This window comes from Mobula birostris, chromosome 13 (assembly GCF_030028105.1).
Source record: "Mobula birostris isolate sMobBir1 chromosome 13, sMobBir1.hap1, whole genome shotgun sequence".
Classification (NCBI taxonomy): Eukaryota; Metazoa; Chordata; class Chondrichthyes; order Myliobatiformes; family Myliobatidae; genus Mobula; species Mobula birostris.
Genome location: NC_092382.1, coordinates 109,741,227 through 109,761,524, shown reverse-complemented (window position 1 = coordinate 109,761,524; position 20,298 = coordinate 109,741,227). Strand labels below are relative to the sequence as shown.

General features: G+C 46.7%; 1 protein-coding gene across 1 annotated transcript in view; it reads right to left on the bottom strand.

Moving 5' to 3' along the window:
* Window positions 1-535: 535 nt before the first annotated feature.
* The window catches only part of LOC140207334 (C-type lectin domain family 9 member A-like), an 86,164-nt gene continuing 66,401 nt past the window's right edge, over window positions 536-20,298 (bottom strand). Inside the window, exons 7-12 of the mRNA XM_072275862.1 lie at window positions 5,748-5,851; window positions 5,474-5,552; window positions 3,931-4,073; window positions 3,179-3,243; window positions 1,183-2,144; window positions 536-697 (exon numbers count right to left, since the gene is read on the bottom strand). Of these exons, the coding sequence (XP_072131963.1) occupies window positions 1,955-2,144; window positions 3,179-3,243; window positions 3,931-4,073; window positions 5,474-5,552; window positions 5,748-5,851 (581 nt within the window). The 3' untranslated portion in view covers window positions 536-697; window positions 1,183-1,954. The remainder of the gene's footprint in view (window positions 698-1,182; window positions 2,145-3,178; window positions 3,244-3,930; window positions 4,074-5,473; window positions 5,553-5,747; window positions 5,852-20,298) is intronic.

Here is a 20,298-nt window from a genome sequence, read left to right as displayed (position 1 = left end):
CTATCAACTCCTCACTCTCCCTGACCAGACGAATGTCATCGAGCTGCAGCTCCAGTTCCGTAACGCGGTCTCTTAGGAGCTGCATCTCGATGCACCTGGCGCAGATGTGAGAGTCCGGGAGGCTTGGAGACTCCAGGGCCTCCCACATCCGACACCGAGAACAACAAACTGCCCTCACACTCATACTGCCCCTCTCCTCAATTAACAACAGAAAATGAATTCCAAACCTTCCTCGCCTCGCTCGTTTCCGCCTAAGCCCGTTGAGCCGAAGCCCTTAAGTCTTCACTCTGCTCCCGGCTCACTCCGCCGCCCGCAAACTACGCTGCCGCTCTATGAGGCTCTGCCCCTTTTAAATCTGCCGCGCTGCACTGCCCGACGTCACACGCCTGCGCAGTCCCGCTTCTCAGAACGCCGTTAGAGAAAAAAAAATAACGAAAATTTCAAAAGTATCTTTCTCGGCACTCGTCACGTACCTCGTGACGGGTAAAAGAAGAAGCATAAATTGAAAGCACTTTGGAGTCCAGTGTTGCTATTAACTGATGGTATTTATTAGTAACTACGCAATAGAGTAATATAAATGCAGATATCTCACACAGGTTATCAATGAATATATATTGATGGAGAGAGAGACGGGGAGAGGTTTGAGTCTTCAGGTGAGCTGACGCCGTCGATCTTCCAGTTATCTTTAGATCACCAACTGTGAACAAAACAAAGGGTACCGTTCTTCTGTGGTGGAATTATCAACCCAGGCGATGTTTGGAGACATAAACACCTCCCCACCAGTCACCCCCTTTTCACCCTGCGAGAGTCATTGATCTATTCGCCTGATTGATCCTCCAAAACTATAAACCTCACTCAGTTCCCAAAACCATGTCTGAGGTCTACTGCCTGAACTTTTATTTATTACCCGTGTTAAATGCCAACTGTTACCTAAACAGTTCCTCCCTTCTCTGTCTGTAAGAATGCAGAAGCTGAAAGCAGTGCCCTTGTACAGATGTCAGCATGCTGTGAGCAGTCCTCGACTCTCTCTCTCTCTCTCTTGAAAACAAATGTCGGTGTTAAATAATTCTGTCTTTTTAACAAGGTTTTTGTGCTGGACACCTCTCTCTCTTTGTCCTTTTTAAAAGCACAGTACATAGGGGTAAATCAGGACCTCGTCATACAGATAATAAATGAAATTACCATTCCGGTAGGAAACATCCGATACGAGTGGGCAGGGCTCTTGGCCCGCTGGTCTTCACCACTGAGGGCACCGGCGTACAGGAGTGAGGAGCTCACATTGCAGTCGGTGTGGCCGCACACAGTTTTAGGGGAAAATGCCATTGAACTGGATAGAATGTACAGGGAGTTCTACAAGGATATTACTAAACTCGGAGGACTGAGTTATCGAGAGAGGAAGGGTAGGTTGGGACGTTATTGCCTGGAGCGTAGTTGTAAATTTACACAGTTCCATAAACGCCAGAGGGGCACAGACAAAGGGAATAGGCATAGTGTCTTACCCAGGGTTGAGTTATCGAGCACCGGACGGCACAGGATTGAGCTCAGAGTGGGTGGAAAGGCGAAAGAGAGAGGGATAAGGGAGACAGATTGTTTAGAGAGAACAGGGAGGGGGGAGAGAAAGAGTGCCGTGGGGGAGCGTGAAAGAAGTGAAAGAGGTGTGCAGAGGGAGCAGGGAAAGAGCGGGCGGAGAAAGCTCGACAAAATGAGGGGAGATGAGGGGGTAGAGAGAAAGGTGGAGGGAGCGGGGAAGAACGGAACTGGGGGAATAGTGAGAAATGTGGGGATAGATGGCGAGAGAGGTTTGACGATGTTTCGCAGGGAGAATATGATGGCGACAAGAGGAGGTGTGAGAGTAGGAGGGAAGGGGCAGAGAATGTGAGGAGGGAATTTGAAAGGATCGGGGAGTGAGAGTGAAGGGCAAACAAGGAGGAGAAATTGGGGTAAATGACTTGATTCACGTCTCCTCCAGTGGCTGTCGACAGAGATCCTTAATCTTTTCAGGAACATCCGGGAACAAAGGTGCCGACTTCTCGCAGATGAAACGCCAATCACGATTGCAACGGTCGTTCCCTAGATGGGAGTTGCAATCTCTGCAGACGGACGATCTAGAGAACACGCTGTACAGGAGACTCGGGCCCGCATTCCTGTCCAACGGGGATAAACAATTTAAGCAGAGACAAAACAGCTCCAGCAGAGAACCCGAACCGAGATCGTCCACAAGCTAACCCATGAAATCGCTCTCTCCTAACAGGCTGAGTCAGTCCGCAAACTCATCCCACTCATCCACTGTCAGGCCAGTACCCAGACAGATACCACGGTCCCAATGTCTCCCCAGAATACTGTGGCTGTCCCTAAATTAATCGTACTGATCCAATGTCACCCCACAGCCCCGTGTCTCTCCAAACTAACTCACCGATCCACTTTTTCACCACAGTCCCCTGTCAGTCCCCATACTAATCGAACAGGCCCACCCTCTCCCCTCAGATCTGTTTAACTCCCCGAACAAACCCCACTGTCCCACCGTCTCCGCACAGACTTATGTCTTTCCCGAGATGAATCCCACTTGTCCACAAACTTCCCTCAGCCCTAGTCGGTCCCAGATTAATCCCGTTGCTCTTCCCTCTACCCAGAGCTTCGCGCCAGTCTGCTAACATATCCCACTGCACCGCACTCTCCTCATAGCTTCGGGTCCGTCTCCAGACTTACACCACTGGCACCCTCCCTCCCACATCCGTGCGTCAGTTCGCAAACTAATCCCATTAACCCACTGTGTGTCCACCGCCCTGTATCGGTCTCCAAACTAATCCAGTTGTCCTACTCTCGGCCTTCAGATCTCTGACATTCACCAAACTAATCCTGCTGTTGCTCCCCCTCCTCACAGCCCGGCGACTATCTCCAAAATGATCCCACTCCACCGCGCCCTCCTCACCGACAATCGTCAGTACCCAAATGACGTAATCCCTGTGTTCTGAGCTCTCCCCACTGCCCCCTGGAGGTTTCCGAAATATTCACACTGCTCCGTCCTTCCCCGACAGACACATGTCGGCCTCAAAATGTTCCCATTGTACCAAACTCTCCCGACAACCTCATACTGCCTCATCGTAAACGAATCCCTTTTCCCCCCGTCAGGACTATGTCAATGACCAACTCTCACCCCACAGATCAGTCCAAATCTTACCCGTCTTCGCATTTTGCAATCCAGTATGCACGGTATCGGTACACAAGTTTCTGGGATAGAAAACTCTGGGAAATTAAATTTATCTGATTAATGCCAAGAAACGAAAATTATTTAGAGAGCTTCTCTCGGTTGATTACAACAGGAATCTGTGATGGGATGGTGTGGAGGGAGCTTCGCTTTATGTCTGACCCCGGAGTGTGTGATGGGACGGTGTGGAGGGAGATTCACTCTGTGGCTGACCCGGAGGTGTGTGATGGTACGTTGTGGAGGGAGATTCACTCTATGTCTGATCCCGGGAGTGTGTGATGGGATGGTGTGGAGGAAGATTCACTTTGTGTGTGACCCCGGAGTGTGTGATGGGACGGTGTGGAGGGAGATTCACTCTGTGTCTGACCCCGGGAGTGTGTGATGGGACGGTGCGGAGGGAGATTCACTCTGTGTCTGATCCCGGGAGTGTGTGATGGGACGGTGTGGAGAAAGATTCACTTTGTGTCTGACCCCGGAGTGTGTGATGGGACGGTGAGGAGGGAGATTCACTCTGTGTCTGAACCCGGAGGCGTGTGATGGTACGTTGTGGAGGGAGCTGCACTCTGTGTCTGACTCCGAGTATGTGTCTTGGGAGTGTAGTATGGGTGTCACTCTGTGTCTCACCCGGGACTGTGTGCTGGGAGTATATTGTGGGTGTCATTCTGTGTCTGACCCCGGGAGTGGGTGATGATTCCTGTGGGATCTTCTTGTGCTGTGGCACATACCGCTTCATCCCTTGATTTGACTTCAAGCAGACTTGCATTGCGGTTTGAACATTCCTGCACCGCTGTGTTGAAAGATGTATCAAACATGGATACGTAATAACACCGATCTTTATTTTGGATCCACTCCTCGGAACACGTATGCTCTGGAAATTAGGAATAAGTAGCAGTGAATATCATTCCCTACAGTCCCATCACGCACATCGGGGTCAGAGACAGAGTGAATCTCCCTCCATTCCATCCCAACCAACACCACACAGGATCAGACCCTTCTACCGTCATCAATGATGCCCTCACACGCATCTCCTCCATTTCCCGCACTTCAGCCCTCACCCCATCCTCCAGTCACCACAACAGGGACAGAGATCCCCTTGTCCTCCCCTACCACTCCACCAGCCTCCGGATCCAGCACATTACCATTCGTAACTTCAGCCACCTTCAACAGGATTCCACCACGAAGCACAACTTTCCCTCTATAACCCTCTCAGCTTTCCGCAGGGATCGTTCCCTCCGCAACTCCCTCATCTACACGTCCCTCCCCTCCCCACGGATCTCCCACGTGGCACTTATCCAAGTAAGCGTAAGTGCTACACCAGTCCCTACACCTCCTCTCTTGCCCCCATTCAGGGCCCCAAACAGTCCTTCCGGGTGAGGAAACACTTTACAATTGAGTTTGTTGGGGCTATTTTTTTGCATCCGGTGCTCCCGATGCGGCTCCTTCTACATCGGTGAAACCCCATGCAGATTGGGTGACCGCTTCGTCAAGCACCTCCGCTTCGTTCGTTACAACAGACAGGATCTACCGGTTACCACCCACTTCAACTCTGCTTCATATTTCCCATTCCGATATGTCCAGACATGGTCTCCTCTACTGCCATGATGAGGCAAAACTCAGGTTGGAGGAGCAACACCTCGTATACCGTCTCGGTAGTCTCCAGCCCCTTGGCCTGAATTCTCTAACTTCCGGTAATTCCCTCCCCCTCCCTTCCCCCATCCCATTTTCCTTCTGCCCCCTCCTCCAGCTGTCTGTCACCTCCCTCATGATTCTGCCTCCTTCTACTACCCTTTGTGCTTTTACCTATTCTTTCTACACTTTTCCTGCCTATCCTGTCCCTTCTTCCCCTCCCCCACCCCTTGATCTTTCCCCTTACTGGTTTTTCACCTGGCTTCTACCTGCCTTCTCCTTTCCACCCTCTCCCCACATCTTCTCATAGGGCCCCTGCCCCCTCCCTCTTCAGTCCTGACGAAGGGTCTCGGCCCGAAACATTGACTGTTCGTTTCCACGGATGGTGCCCGACCTACTGAGTTCCTGCAGGGTGTTGCGTGTGTTGCTTTGCTCCCATCACCTGCAGAGTATTTTGTGTTTACCGAGTGAAGCACCCGGCGTACCATCCTATCACGCACTACCGAGCTCAGACACTAGGGGTCGGGCTCGCCGCCCCATCCCACCACACACCTCCGGGATCAGACTCAGAATATAGCTTCCTCTCACTCTGCTCAGCGATGAGTAGCGGGAGAACGTGTGCGGGTTGGTGTGTTAACTCACTTTTTCTGCTGAACAGCAGTTGGCAGATTTGAGCCTTGACTTCGCTCAGAGTACTGTACTTCATTTCGAGGTCTGAAATCTGTTGATCGAGATTGGTTAGTGTCAGTTTGGAGTTCAGGACGGAGTTTGTATTTTCGTGGACGAAAAATTCGCTTTCGAGGATGGAGAGGTTTTAGCTGAGGACGGAAATATTCCTGAAACAGGTGCTTCGGGAGACAACCAGACGGGAATTCTCAGTTATATTGTATTCAAGGGTTGAGTTCAATTCATTTACCTGCAGTCCACACTGGCGCTGGGTACTGTTCATCTCCTGGTATTGTTCACAAAGTTTCTGGTGCTCTCGGTCGGAGGTGATCAGAGAGTGACGAATCTGTGATACTGAGAATGATGGTTAGGCTGTGTCGGTGTCACGCTAAGGGACGTGTAGTTGTCACACTGTGGGGCTTAACGGAAACACGGTGAGCGGTATGTCAGTATCACGTTGAGTGTCCTGTTGGAGTCACGCTGAGGGACTTGTCCTTATCATGGAGAGCGATGTTTCGGGGTCACATTAAGGATCCTGTCGGTGCTGCGCTGAGGGGCTTGTTGGGGTCACATTAAGGGTCCTGTCGGGGCTGCGCTGAGGGGCTTCTCGGGTCACAGTGTGGTGCATGTCGCTGTCACGATGCGGAACGGTGAGGGGTAATCGGTGTCTGACGTATCTATTCCTTTAGAAAATTTATATGTATCATAAGATGTCCTCTTAATCCCTGCGAAAACAGTGCCAGACGATTCAATCTTTCCTCCTTGTCTATCCACCCTATTTTATGGAATTAACCTGATGAACCTCTTCTGCAGCGCCTCCAAGGCCGGTATACCGTTCCTCACGTGAGGAGACCAGAACTGCACATCGTACTCACGATTTGCAGTTGCACAGGTGCACAGTACCCTATGAAGTTGCAGCTTAAATCCCTGCTCCTGAATTCAATCCCTCCAGCAACGAAAGTCAATATTTCATTTGCAATTTTTTATTCATATAAATAGTTATATCCTCACAGAGGTAGTCGAAAAGGATCTGCCTTTGCTGAATCGATGCTGCGCCTGCTTGATGGATCCATTTCCTTCCACATGCCTCCCTATTTCTTATTTAATGATAACTCAAGCATTTTCCCAAGACCAGATGTAAAACTAACTGGCCAAGAGTTACGCAAACACGAGGATATCTGCAGATGCTGGAATTTCAAGCAACACATATATAAGTTGCTGGTGAAAGCAGCAGGCCAGGCAGCATCTCTAGGAAGAGGTACAGTCGACGTTTCGGGCCGAAACCCTTCGTCAGGCCTACCTGAAAGAAGAGCTAGTAAGAGATTTGAAAATGGGAGGGGGAGGGGCATAGCCGAAACGTTAGGAGAAGACAGGAGGGGGAGGGATGGAGCCAAGAGCTGGAGAGTTGATTGGCTAAAGGAATATGAGAAGATCTTGGAACAGGAGACTTAGGGAGAAAGGAAAGTGGGATGGGTGTGAAAACCCGGAGGATAGGTAAGGGGTATAGTGAGAGAGACAGAGGGAGAAAAAGGAGAGAGAGAGAAAGACTGCGTGTATATAATGCACACATTCCTCGGACTTCGCCGCATCTGCTCTCAGGATGAGGCTTTACATTCCAGGAAGAAGGAGATGTCCTTAACTTCCGGCACCTCCAACGGTATCCCACCACTAAGCACAACTTTCCCTCCTCCCGTCTCTCTGTTTTCCGCAGGGATCGCTCCCTACGAGACTCCCTTGTCCATTCGTCCACCCTATCCCTCCCCACCGATCTCCCTCCTGGCACTGATCCTTGTAAGCGGAACATGTTACACTTGAATCCTAGGGCGACCAATATCCTGGCAGGGAGATTAGCGAGGGCTACTGAGGTGACTTTAAACTAGAATGGTTACGGGGTGGGAAACAAATTAAAGAGGCTAGGTCTGAGGAGGTTAGTTCACAACAGGGGGATGGGAACCAGTGCAGAGAGACGGGGGGTGTAAAATGAGGGTAGAAGCAAAAAGTACTAAGGAAAAGAGTAAAAGTGGCAGGCCGACAAATCCAGGGCAAGCATTATAAAGGGCCACTTTTCAACATAATTGTATAAGGGTTAAGAGAGTTGTAATAGAGCGCCTGAAGGCTTTGTGTGTCAATGCAACGAGCATTCGTAATAAGGTGGATGAATTGAAAGTGCAGATTGTTATTAATGATTATTATATAGTTGGGATCACAGAGACATGGCTCCAGGGTGACCAAGGATGGGAGCTCAACGTTCAGGGATACTCAATATTCAGGAGGGATAGACATGAAGGAAGGGGTGGTGGGGTGGCGTTGCTGGTTAAAGAAGAGACTAACGCAATAGAAAGGAAGGACATAAGCCGGGAAGATGTGGAATCGATATGGGTAGAGCTGCGTAACACTAAGGGGCAGAAGACGCGGTGGGAGTTGTGTACAGGCCACCTAACAGTAGTAGTGAGGTCGGAGATGGTATTAAACAGGAAAATAGAAGTGTGTGCAATAAAGGAACAACAGTTATAATGGGTGACTTCAATCTACATGTAGATTGGGTGAACCAAATTGGTAAAGGTGCTGAGGAAGAGAATTTCTTGGAATGTATGCGGGATGGTTTTTTGAACCTACATGTCGAGGAACCAACTAGAGAGCAGGTTATTCTGGACTGGATTTTGAGCAATAAGAAAGGGTTAATTAGCAATCTTGTCGTGAGAGGCCCTTTGGATAAGAGTGACCATAATATGGTGGAATTCTTCATTAAGATGGAGAGTGACATAGTTAATTCAGAAACAAAGATTCTGAACTTAAAGAGGGGTAACTTTGAAGGTATGAAACGTGAATTAGCTGAGATAGACTGGCAAATGACACTTAAAGGGTTGACGGTGGATATGCAATGGCAAGCATTTAAAGGTTGCATGGATGAACTACAACAATTGTTCATCCCAGTTTGGCAAAAGAATAAATCAAGGAAGGTAGTGCACCCGTGGCTGACAAGAGAAATTAGGGATAGTATCAATTCCAAAGAAAAAGCATACAAATTAGCCAGAGAAAGTGGCTCACCTGAGGATTGGGAGAAATTCAGAGTTCAGCAGAGGAGGACAATGGGCTTAATTAGGAAGGGGAAAAAGGATTTTGAGAGAAAACTGGCAGGGAACATAAAAACAGACTGTAAAAGCTTTTATAGGTATGTAAAACGGAGAAGACTGGTAAAGACAAATGTAGGTCCGCTACAGACAGAAACAGGTGAATGATTATGGGGAGCAAGGACATGGCAGACCAGTTGAATAATTACTTTGGTTCTGTCTTCACTAAGGAGGACATAAATAATCTTCCAGAAATAGTAGGGGACAGAGGGTCCAGTGAGATGGAGGAACTGAGTGAAATACATGATAGTAGGGAAGTGGTGTTAGGTAAAATGAAGGGATTGAAGGCAGATAAATCCCCAGGGCCAGATGGTCTGCATCCTAGAGTGCTTAAGGAAGTAGCCCAAGAAATAGTGGATGCATTAGTGATAATTTTTCAAAACTCGTTAGATTCTGGACTAATTCCTGAGGATTGGAGGGTGGCTAATGTAACCCTACTTTTTTTTAAAAAAGAGTGAGAGAGAAACCGGGGAATTATAGACCGGTTAGCCTAACGTCGGTGGTGGGGAAACTGCTGGAGTCAGTTATCAAAGATGTGATAACAGCACACTTGGAAAGCGGTGAAATCATCGGACAAAGTCAACATGGATTTGTGAAAGGAAAATCATGTCTGACGAATCTCATTGAATTTTTTGAGGATGTAACTAGTAGAGTGGATAGGGGAGAACCAGTGGATGTGGTATATTTGGATTTTCAAAAGGCTTTTGACAAGGTCTCACACAGGAGATTAGTGTGCAAACTTAAAGCACATCGTATTGGGGGTAAGGTATTGATGTCGATGGAGAATTGGTTAGCAGACAGGAAGCAAAGAGTGGGAATAAACGGGACCTTTTCAGAATGGCAGGCGGTGACTAGTGGGGTACTGCAAGGCTCAGTGCTGCGACCCCAGTTGTTTACAATATATATTAATGACTTGGATGAGGGAATTAAATGCAGCATCTCGAAGTTTGCGGATGACACGAAGCTGGGTGGCAGTGTTAGCTGTGAGGAGGATGCTAAGAGGATGCAGAGTGGCTTGGATAGGTTGGGTGAGTGGGTAAATTCATGGCAGATGCAATTTAATGTGGATAAATGTGAAGTTATCCACTTTGGTAGCAACAATAGGAAAACAGATTATTATCTGAATGGTGGCCGATTAGGAAAAGGGGAGGTGCAACGAGTCCTGGGTGTCATTATACACCAGTCATTGAAAGTGGGCATGCAGGTACAGCAGGCGGTGAAAAAGGCGAATGGTATGCTGGCATTTATAGCGAGAGGATTTGAGTACAGGAGCAGGGAGGTACTACTGCAGTTGTACAAGGCCTTGGTGAGACCACTCCTGGAGTATTGTGTGCAGTTTTGATCCCCTAATCTGAGGAAAGACATCCTTGCCATAGAGGGAGTACAAAAAAGGTTCACGAGATTGATTCCTGGAATGGCAGCACTTTCATATGAAGAAAGACTGGATGAACTGGGCTTGTACTCGTTGGAATTTAGAAGATTGAGGGGGGATCTGATTGAAACGTATAAAATCCTAAAGGGATTGGACAGGCTAGGTGCAGGAAGATTGTTCCCGATGTTGGGGAAGTCCAGAACAAGGAGTCACAGTTTGAGGATAAAGGGGATGCCTTTAATGACTGAGATTAGGAAAAACTTCTTCACTCAGAGAGTGGTGAATCTGTGGAATTCTCTGCCAGAGGAAGTAGTTGAGGCCAGTACATTGGCTCTATTTAAGAGGGAGTTAAATATGGCCCTTGTGGCTACGGGGATCAGGGAGTATGGAGGGAAGGCTTGGGCGGGGTTCTGAATTGGATGATCAGCCATGATCATAATAAATGGCGGTGCAGGCTCGAAGGGCCGAATGGTCTACTCCTGCACCTATTTTCTATGTTTCTATGTTTCTATGTGCTACACATGCCCTTACACTTCCGCCCTCACTACTATTCAGGGCTCCAATCAGCTCTTCCAGGTGAGGGGACACTTCACCTGTGAGTCGGCTGGGGTGATATACTGCGTCCGGTGCTCCCGATGCGGTTTTCTATACATTGGCGAGACCCGACGCAGACTGGGAGATCGGTTCGCTGAAGACCTACACTCTGTCCGCCAGAGAACGCAGGATCTCCCTGCGGCCACATATTTTAGTTCAAGGTCCGATTCCCATTCTGATATATCTATCCACGGTCTCCTTTACTGTAAATATGAAGCTACACTCAGGTTGTAGGAATAACACCTTATATTCCGTTTGGGTAGCCTCCAACTCGATAGCAGGAATACTGACTTTTCAAACTTCCGCTAATGCCCCACCTCCACCTCGTACTCCATCCGTTATTTATTTATATACACCCATTATTTTTCTGTCTCTCCGTTTTCTCCCTCTGTCCCTCTCCCTACACTCCTTGTCCATACTCTGGACTTTTCCCGCACTCCCCCTTTTCTTTCTACGTAGTCCTCCTGTCCTATGAGCCTCTCATTCCCCTTTTGTCAATTAACTGTCCAGCTCTTGGCTCCATCCCTCCCTCTCCTGTCTTCTCCTATCGTATCTCATCTCCCCCTTCCCCTCCCACTTTCAAATCTCTTACTAGCTCTTCTTTCACTTCGGCCTGACGAAGGATCTCGGCCCGAAACGTCGACTCTATCTCTTCCTAGAGATGGAGCCTGGCCTGCGGCGTTCAGCAGCAACTTTTCCCTGTGTGGCCTATAGTTACATGCCTTTTGCCTACATATTTTATTTTTCAACACTGGCCTGACATTTGCCTTCTTCCAATCCGTTGAGATCTGCCCAGCTTCCAGAGAATTTTGGTAAAATTTTGCCAAAGATTCTGCCATAACCTCTGCCATACTTTTCAGTACCCTGGGGTGCATTCGATCAGGACGAGGGGAGTGGTCTATCTCTAGGCCCACAAGTTTCCTCAGCGCTACCTCCTTAGTGATAGCTATTGTATCGAAGTCCTCACCTCCCATCGCATCCATAACATCGCACTTTGGCATATTAGTCGTGGCCTCCATTGTGAAGACCGACACAAAATAGTCATTCAGAGCATCTGGCATTTACTCACTATCAAATATCAATGCCCCTTCTCGTCTTCCACGGGACCTACATCCACTTTTGCCAACCTTTCCTCTTTATAAAATTATCAAACCTTCGACTATTCGCTTTTTTATATTTTATGCTGGTTCATTTTCATAATCTAGATTCACTTTCTTTATTGCTCACTCAATAGCTTCTTTGTTGTTTTTTTATTTTAATATTTCCCCAAACACACTCCTCCTGGCGAATTTGTACGCATGAGTTTTTAATCAGATAGCTATATAACAATTACAGCACAGAAACAGGCCATCTCTGCCCTTCCAGCCCGTCCCCAACTCTTACTCCCACGGACTTGCACTTAGCCCATAACCCTCCATTATTTTCCTGCCCATATATCGATCTAATTTAACTTTAAATGACAACATCAAACATGCTTCAACCACTTCTGCAGGATGCTTGTTACACGCAGCTACCACTCTCTGAGTAAAGAAATTCCCGCTCATGTTACCCCTAAACTTTTGCCCTTTAACTCTCAACTCATGTGCTCTTGTTTGAATCTCCCCCACTCTCAATGGAAAAAGCCTACTCACGTCATCTCTATCTATCCCCCTCATAATTTTAAACACCTCTATCTAGTCCCCCCTCAACCTTCTACGCTCCAAAGAATAAAGACGCAACTTGTTCAACCTGTCTCTGTAACTTAGGAGATGAAACCCAGGCAACATCCGAGTAAATTTCCTCTCTACTCTCTCAATTTTATTGACATCTTTCCTATTTTTCGGTGAAAATAACTTTACACAATACTGAAAATTTGTCCTTACCAATGCCTTATACAATTTCAACATTACAACCCAACTTCTATCCTCAATGTTCTGATTTATAAAGGCCAGCATACCAAAAGCTTTCTTCACCAGCCTATCCACATGAGATCCTCGGTCAGGGAATATTGCACCATTATTCCTAGATCCCTCTGTTCTACTGCATTCTTCACTGCCCTACCATTTACCATGTATGTCCTATTTATTAGTCCTACCAAAATGTAGCACCTCACATTTATCTGCATTAAACTCCATCTGCCATCTTTCAGCCCACTCTGCTAAATGGTCCACATCTCTCTGCAAACTTTGAAAACCTACTTCATTATCCACATCTCCACCTATCTTAGTATCAGCTGCATACTTACTGATCCAATTTACCACCCCATGATGCATATCATGAATATATAACAGAAACAACTTTGGATCCAGTACAGATCCCTGAGGCACACCACTAGACACTGTCCTCAAATCTGACAAACAGTTATCCACCACCACTCTCTGGCGTCTCCCATCCAGCCACTGCTGAATCCATTTTATTACTTCGATATTAATGCCTAACAATTGAACCTTCCTAACTAACCTTCCGCGTGGAACCTTGTCAAAGGCCTTACTGAAGTCCATATAGACAACATCCACCGCTTTACCCTCGTCATCTTTCCTAGTAACATCTTTATACGTTCAATAAGATGAGGAGAATGTAAGGGTCACGGTGAGTGTGTGTCGGTCTCATGGTGACAGGCGTGTCTCTGTCACAGCGAAGAACGTGTCGTCACAGTGCTGGGCTCGTGTCAAAGTGAGTGGTGTGCTGTTATCACAATGGGGGGTGAGTAGGCGAGCTGTGAGGGGTTTGTCGTTGTCACGGTGGGGGATGTGTTGTTTTTACGGCGACCGTTATGTCAGCGATGCAGTGCGGTGACTGTTGGCGCCACAATAAGGGAGGAGTCCGATTCAAAATGAGGAACGTGACTATGTCACAGTGAAGGATGTGTCCACGTCACAGTGCGGGATGTGTCGGTGCCACGGTGAATGGCGTGTCGGTGTTACAATGAATCGTTATTACAGTATGGCGTGTGTCGGTATCAGTTTGAGGGATTTGTCGTATCATGTTGAGGGATGTGTTGATGGCTGTCGTGTCGGGGTCACGGTGATTGGTGTGTGGTAATCATGGTTCGGGTCCCGTCAGTACCGCAGTGAGGGGTGTGTTGTTATCACTGTTCCGGGTGTTTCGGGGTAATGTAGGGGAGTGTCGCTGTTAGAGTGGTCATTTTTATTCTCTGTGGTTTGGTCGGTACGAACGGTGTTGAACTCACCATGAATCCTCCAGCAGATACCCGTGATAATGAGAGTCGCTGTTAAAACGCCGATTAACCAATGCTTGAGACTGATCGGTCTCTCCTTGTGGGTCGATCACTGACCATGTCGTCTGTCGAAAAATCGTTCCTCGACATTGTTATTCGTCACCTTCCCTGATCTAATCCAAGCCTGCGCTTCCCACTCTCTGAGTTCAAATCCGTCTCTCCCCTCCCGAAGAGCAGCGCACGTAAATCACAGAAATGTACAGGCCCTTTGGCCACAATGTTGTGCTATACCAGTGACATCCTTTCTGCCGAAGCAATGTCCATCTCCCTCCAATCCTTGTCACCGCTCGAAAGAAATACACCGGCTGTCTGAACTCCCTGTACCTCTCATAATGTATAAACCTGCGTCTCCTCCCCGACCCCCCACATCCCCAGACTCCGCTGCTGCAGAGAAATACAGCGGATGTACGGTGTACCAGTGTATATCGTAATGATACAGAACTGTATCAGTTCACCCAACAGACTCCACCGAACCAGGTAAATACACAGTCTGTCTGGGCCATCTGCTTATAGATTATACTCTCTGTTCCAGGCACCCCCACACTCTTCCCGTAACCGGGCGACCAGAAATCAAATAGTGAATTCAGAAAGGTCAAATTCTTTCCCAATTCCTATCTGCCCTGTCGCTCGTTTCATTTGTTCTGCTCTGCATTCACAGTGTGTGAAACCCATCCGTGTACACCGAACTCACTCTCTCCTTCAAGATTTCCCACTACTGCCGGTCCAAGACTTCCCCAAGGGCACTGTGGTTAAATAGCGCTTGGGCTTCAAATTACCAGCTATATTATTAAGGCATCTGTTAGTCTTTCGAGACCATGGATCTGTGCCAGGAAAGCCTTCACTATCCAGGGCGCAGGCCTGGGCATGGTTGAATGGAAGACCGACAGTTGCCCTTGCTGCAAGTCTCCTCTCTCCACGACAACGATCTTGTCCAAGGGAAGAGCAAGGGCCGATACCGGTGCCGTCGCAGAGCACTGTGTGGTTAAGTGCCTTGCTCAAGAACGCAACATGCTGCCTTGGCTAGGGCTCGAACTCGGACCTTCAGGTCGCTAGTCGAATGCCTTAACCACTTGGCCACGTGCCCACTGCCAGCTGCACCACTGCCAGAAAATAGCCTCTCCCAATCCACCGATTGCTTAGGAGGTTGGCCACAAGGATACAATATTCTGCTCCGGCTGTTTTAACCCTTTCAGCCTCCTGACCATCACCCTGTTTCCTCTGACCTACACGGTGGGCGTAACTTCCTCCCAATATGTTCTCCCTATCACCCCCTCAGCTTTCCGAATGATCCTGAGTTCATCCAGTTCCAGTTCCAAATGCTTAACTCCGAGTGTTAGAAGTTGCATCCGGATACACTTCTCACAGGTGAAGTAGTCAGAGGCACTGGAGTCTCTCTGCCGTCCCGTGTCCTACAGGAGAAAGATTCAATGCTTCAGCCAGATATGCCTACTGTTCTCAATGTGTAACTGTAAAGAAGGAAATAATAAATAAACTGAAAACAAAGCTATGAACAGTTTTGTGCTTTCTCTCACATCTCCTACAGGAAAGAAATAGTGGAATCTTCCACCCTCCCCTCTGTGTGTGTGTGTGTGTGTGTGTGTGTGTGTGTGTGTGTGTGTGTGTGTGTGTATGTGTGTCTGTGCCTGTCTGAACAGATGGGGTATGGAGAAAAATAGTAACAGCGATGTGGAGGAGCAGATAGGGAAATAGATCCTGGAAAGATGTAATCATAACACCTTATTATTCAAGGTTACCGGTGTTTCAGATGTGATAGAGGCAGAGGAATGAAAGGTGGGGTGGGGGGGGCGTGGTGTGGTAACATTGCTTGTCAGGGAAAATGATACAGCAGTGGTCAGGCAGGGCAGGTTAGAGGGCTTGTCTACTGAGTCCTTGTGGGTGGAGCTGAGAAACAGGAAAGATACGGCTACATTAGTGAGTTTGTATTATAGACCACCCAATAGTCAACGAGAACTGGAGGAGTAAATCTGCAGAGAGATAGCAGGCAACTGTAGGAAACATAATTTGTAATGGTAGGGGATTTTAATTTTCCACATACTGATTGGTAGTCCAATATTGTTAGGGTTTTAGATGGTTTACAGTTTGTGAAATGTGTTCAGAAAAGTTTTCTAAATCAATATATACAGGTACCAACTGGACGCGACCTCTAGATCACAATTCGGAAACGAGTAAGGACAGGTGATGGAAGTGTGTCTAGGGGAGCACTTTGGTTCCAGTGATCATAAAACCATTAGTTTCAACTTGATCATGGACAAGGATAGTTCTGGTCCTAGGGTTGAGTTTCTAAACTGGAAGAAAGCCAACTTTGAAGAAATGAGAAAGGATCTTAAATGCGTGGATTGGGATAGGTTTTTCTCTGGTAAAGATGTGATCGGTAAGTGGGAAGCCTTCAAAGTAGCAACGTTGAGAGTGCAGAGCTTGTATGTTCCTGTCAGGATTAAAGGCAAAGTGAATAGGAATAAGGAACCTTGGTTCTCAAGGGATATTGCAATTCTGATAAAGAAGAGGAGAGAGTTGTATGACGTGTATAGGAAACAGGGAGTAAATAAGCTGCTTGAGGAGTATAAAAGGTGCAAGAAAATACTTAAGAATGGAATCAGGAGTGCTAACAGAAGACATGAGGTTGCCTTGGCAGTCAAAGTTGAGGATAATCCAAAGAGATTTTACAGGTATAGTAAGAGTAAAAGGATTGTAAGAGATAAAATTGGTCCTCTTGAGGATCAGAGTGGTCGGCTATGTGCGGAACCAAAATAAACGGGGGAGATCTGAAATGGATTTTTTGAGTCTGTATTTACTATGGAAACTGCCATGAAGTCTATAGGATTAAGGAAAACAATTCGTGAGATCACGGAAAATGCACAGATTGAAAAGAAGGAGGTGCTTGCTACCTTGAAGCTAATTAAAGTGGATAAGTCCCCGGGACCTGACAGGGTATTCCCTCGGACCTTGAAGGAGACTAGTGTTAAAATTGCAGGGGCCCAGGCAGATATTTTTAAAATGTCGGTATCTCCGGGTGAGGTACCGGAAGATTCGAGAATGGCTCCTGTTGTTCCGTTGTTTAAAAAAGGATCGAAAAGTACTCCGGGAAATTATAGGCCGGTGAGTTTAACTTCGGTAGTAGGTAAGTTAATGGAGGGAGTACCAAGAGACAAAATCTACAAGCATTTGGATAGACAGGGACTTATTAGGGAGACTCAGCATGGCTTTGTGTGTGGTAGGTCATGTTTGACCAATCTATTGGAATTTTTCAAAGAGGATACCAGGAAAGTGGATGAAGGGAAGACAGTAGATGTTGTCTACATGGACTTCAGTAAGGCCTTTGACAAGGTCCCATATGGGAGGTTAGTTAGGAAAAACAGTCGCTAGGTACACATGGAGAGGTAATAAATTGGATTAGACATTGGCTCAATGGAAGAAGCCAAACAGTGGTAGTAGAGGATTGCTTGTCAGAGTGGAGGCCTGTGACTAGTGGTGTGCCACAGGGATCAGTGCTGGGTGCATTCTTATTTGTCATTTATATCAATGGTTTGGCAGATAATGTGCTGAACTGGATGAGCAAATTTGCCGATGATACAAAGATTGGAGGAGTAGTGGACAGTGACGAAGGTTTTCAAAGTTGGCAGAGGGACTTGGGCCAGCTGGAAAAATATCTGAAAAACGGCAGATGGAGTTTAATGCATAGAAGTATGAGGTATTGCACTTTGGAAAGACAAACCAAGGTAGAACATACAGGGTTAATTGTAAGGCTGTGAGGAGTGCAGTAGAACAGAGGGATCTGGGAATGCAGATACAAAATTCCTTAAAGTGGAGTCACAGGTAGGTAGGGTCGTAAAGCGAGCTTTTGGTACATTGGTATTTATTAATCAAAGTATTGAGTATAAGAGCTGGAGTGTTATCATGAGGTTGTATAAGGTATTGGCGAGGCCAGATCTCGACTATTGTGTTCAATTATGATCACCAAATTACAGGAAGGGTATTAATAAGTTTGAAAGAGTACAGAGAAGGTTTACAATGATGTTGCCGGAACTTAACAAACTCAGTTACAGAGAAAGGTTGAATAGGTTAGGACTTTATTCCCTGGATCGTAGAAGAATGAGGGACAACAATTGTTCACCCCAGTTTGGCAAAAGAATAAATCAGGTAAGGTAGTCCACCCGTGGCTGACAAGGGAAATTAGGGATGGTATCAATTCCAAAGAAGAAACATACAAATTAACCAGAAAAAGCGGCTCACCTTAGGACTGAGAGAAATTCAGAGTTCAGCAGAGAAGGACAACGAGCTTAATTAGGAAGGGAAAACAAGATTGTGAGAGAAAACTGGCAGGGAACATAAAAACTGACTGTAAAAGCTTTTATAGATATGTGAAAAGAAAAAATAAAAAGACTGGTAAAGACAAATGTAGGTCCCCTACAGACAGAAACAGGTGAATTGATTACGGGGAGCAAGGACATGGCAGACCAATCAAATAACTACTTTGGGCCCGTCTTCACTAAGGAGGACATAAATAATCTTTCGGAAATAGTACGGGACAGAGGGTCCAGTGAGATGGAGGAACTGAGGGAAATAAATGTTAGTAGGGAGGTGGCGTTAGGTAAATTGAAGGGATTGAAGGCAGATAAATCCCACGGGCCAGATAGTCTGAATCCCAGAGTGCTTAAGGAAGTAGCTCAAGAAATAGTGGATGCATTAGTGATAATTTTTCAAAACTCTTTAGATTCTGGACTAGTTCCTGAGGATTGGAGGGTGGCTTATGTAACCCCGCCTCTTAAAAAAAGGGAGCGAGAAAAAACCGGTGAATTATAGACCGGTTAGCCTAACATCGGTGCTGGGATAAATGTTAGAGTCAGTTATCAACGATGTGATAACAGCACATTTGGAAAGCGGTGAAATCATCGGACAAAGTCAGCATGGATTTGTGAAAGTAAAATCATGTCTGACAAATCTGAAAGAAATTTTTAGGATGTAACTAGTAGAGTGGATAGGAGAGAACCAGTGGATGTGGTATATTTCGATTTTCAAAAGGCTTTTGACAAGGTCCCACACAGGGGATTATTCTGCAAGCTTAAAGCACACAGTATTGGGGGTAAGGTAGTGATGTGGATAGAGAATTGGTTGGCAGACAGGAAGCAAAGACTGGGAATAAACGGGACCTTTTCAGAATGGCAGGCAGTGACTAGTAAGGTACAGCAAGGCTCAGTGCTGGGACCCCAGTTGTTGATAATATATATTAATGACTTAGATGAGGGAATTAAATGCAGCATCTCCAAGTTTGCGGATGACACGAAGCTAGGCGGCAGTTTTAGCTGTGAGGAGGATGCTAAGAGCAGGCAGGGAGACTTGGATGGATTAGTTGAGTGGGCAATTTCATGGCAGATGCAATTTAATGTGGATAAATGTGAGGTTATCCACTTTGGTGGAAAGAACAGGAAAACAGATTATTATCTGAATGATGGCCGATTAGGAAAAGGGGAGGTGCAACGAGATCTGGGTGTCATTATACACCAGTCATTGAAAGTGGGCATGCAGGTACAGCAGGCGGTGAAAAAAGGCGAATGGTATGCTGGCATTTATAGCGAGAGGATTCGAGTACAGGAGCAGGGAGGTACTACCGCAGTTATACAAGGCCTTGGTGAGAGCACACTTGGAGTATTGCGTGCAGTTTTGGTCCCCTAGCCTGAGGAAAGACATTCTTGCCATAGAGGGAGTACAGAGAAGGTTCACCAGATTGATTCCTGGGATGGCAGGGCTTTCATATGATGAAAGATTGGATCAACTAGGCTTATACTCGTTGGAATTTAGAAGATTGAGCGTGGGGGATCATATTGAAAAGTACAAAATGCTAAAGGGCTGGACAGGCTGGATGCAAGGAGATTGTTCCCGATGTTGGGGAAGTTCAGAACGAGGGGTCACAGTTTGAGGATAGAGTGGAAGCCTTTTAGGACGGAGATTAGGAAGAACTTCACACAGAGACTGTTAAATCTGTGGAATTCTCTACCACAGGAAACAGTTGAGGCCAGTTCATTGGCTATATTTAAGAGGGAATTAGATATGGCCATTGTGGCTAAAGGGATCAGGGGGTATGGAGAGAAGGCTGGTGCAGGGTTCTGAGTTAGATGATCAGCCATGATCATACAGAATGGCGGTGCAGGCTCGAAGGGCCGAATGGCCTACTCCTGTACCTATTTTCTGTGTTTCTATGTTTCTATTTGATAGAGTTATATAAAATTACGGTGGGTATAGATAGAATGAATGCAAAAAGGATTTTTCCACTGAGGCAAGGGGAGATAAAAAAAAGGACATGTGTTAAGGGGAGGGCTTCTTCACACAGAGAGTGGTGGGAGTATGGAATGAGCTGCCAGACGAGGTGGTAAATGCGGGTTCTTTTTTAACAATTGAGATTAAATTGGACAGATACATGGATGGGAGGTGTATGGAGTGATATGGTCTGTGTGCAGGTCAGTGGGACTAG